General features: G+C 50.0%; 1 protein-coding gene across 1 annotated transcript; it reads left to right on the top strand.

The window, feature by feature from the left end:
• Positions 1–92: 92 nt before the first annotated feature.
• On the top strand, positions 93–458 carry KL928_005439 (uncharacterized protein; the record flags this gene model as incomplete). The annotated part of the gene is made up of 1 exon (XM_043206245.1): positions 93–458. A coding segment is annotated over one exon (366 nt), but the record flags the coding sequence as incomplete, so codon positions are not given.

Raw genomic sequence — 458 nt, 5'->3', positions numbered from 1 at the left:
CTGCTGAGTTAACTGCTAGCTCTGAGCGTGACTCGACTGATCATTCCACGATACGCCTTCTCACCCCAGTGAATGCTCCTCCTACGTCAGAAATGGATCTTCATCACTGTATCCATCCTGTACTTTATCCTGGGAGGCGTTCCAAGCGTTCTCGCTTACCAATCACCAAGTATCGCCGACTCGATAATTCTACTGACCATTCATCTGCACTTGTTGCCCTTCCCGGGTCTGATCATGTCCCCTCTAGCGTCTCGGAGGCTCTCTTTATTCCTGAATGGAAACGAGCCATGCAGCGCGAATTTAAGGCACAATTGGACAATCACACATGGTCTCTTGTTGACCTCCCTTCTGGACGCCGTGCTATTGGCTGTCGCTGGGTTAACACTATGAAACCGTCTACATCCACCTTTCCTCATAAGGCACGACTGGTAGCTCAGGGTTTCAGTCAAATCCATGGT

Source organism: Ogataea angusta (genome assembly GCF_019207475.1).
Source record: "Ogataea angusta isolate 61-244 chromosome Unknown 61-244_NODE_590_length_458_cov_100.753281, whole genome shotgun sequence".
NCBI lineage: Eukaryota > Fungi > Ascomycota > Pichiomycetes > Pichiales > Pichiaceae > Ogataea > Ogataea angusta.
This window is presented reverse-complemented; position numbering and strand designations above follow the sequence as displayed.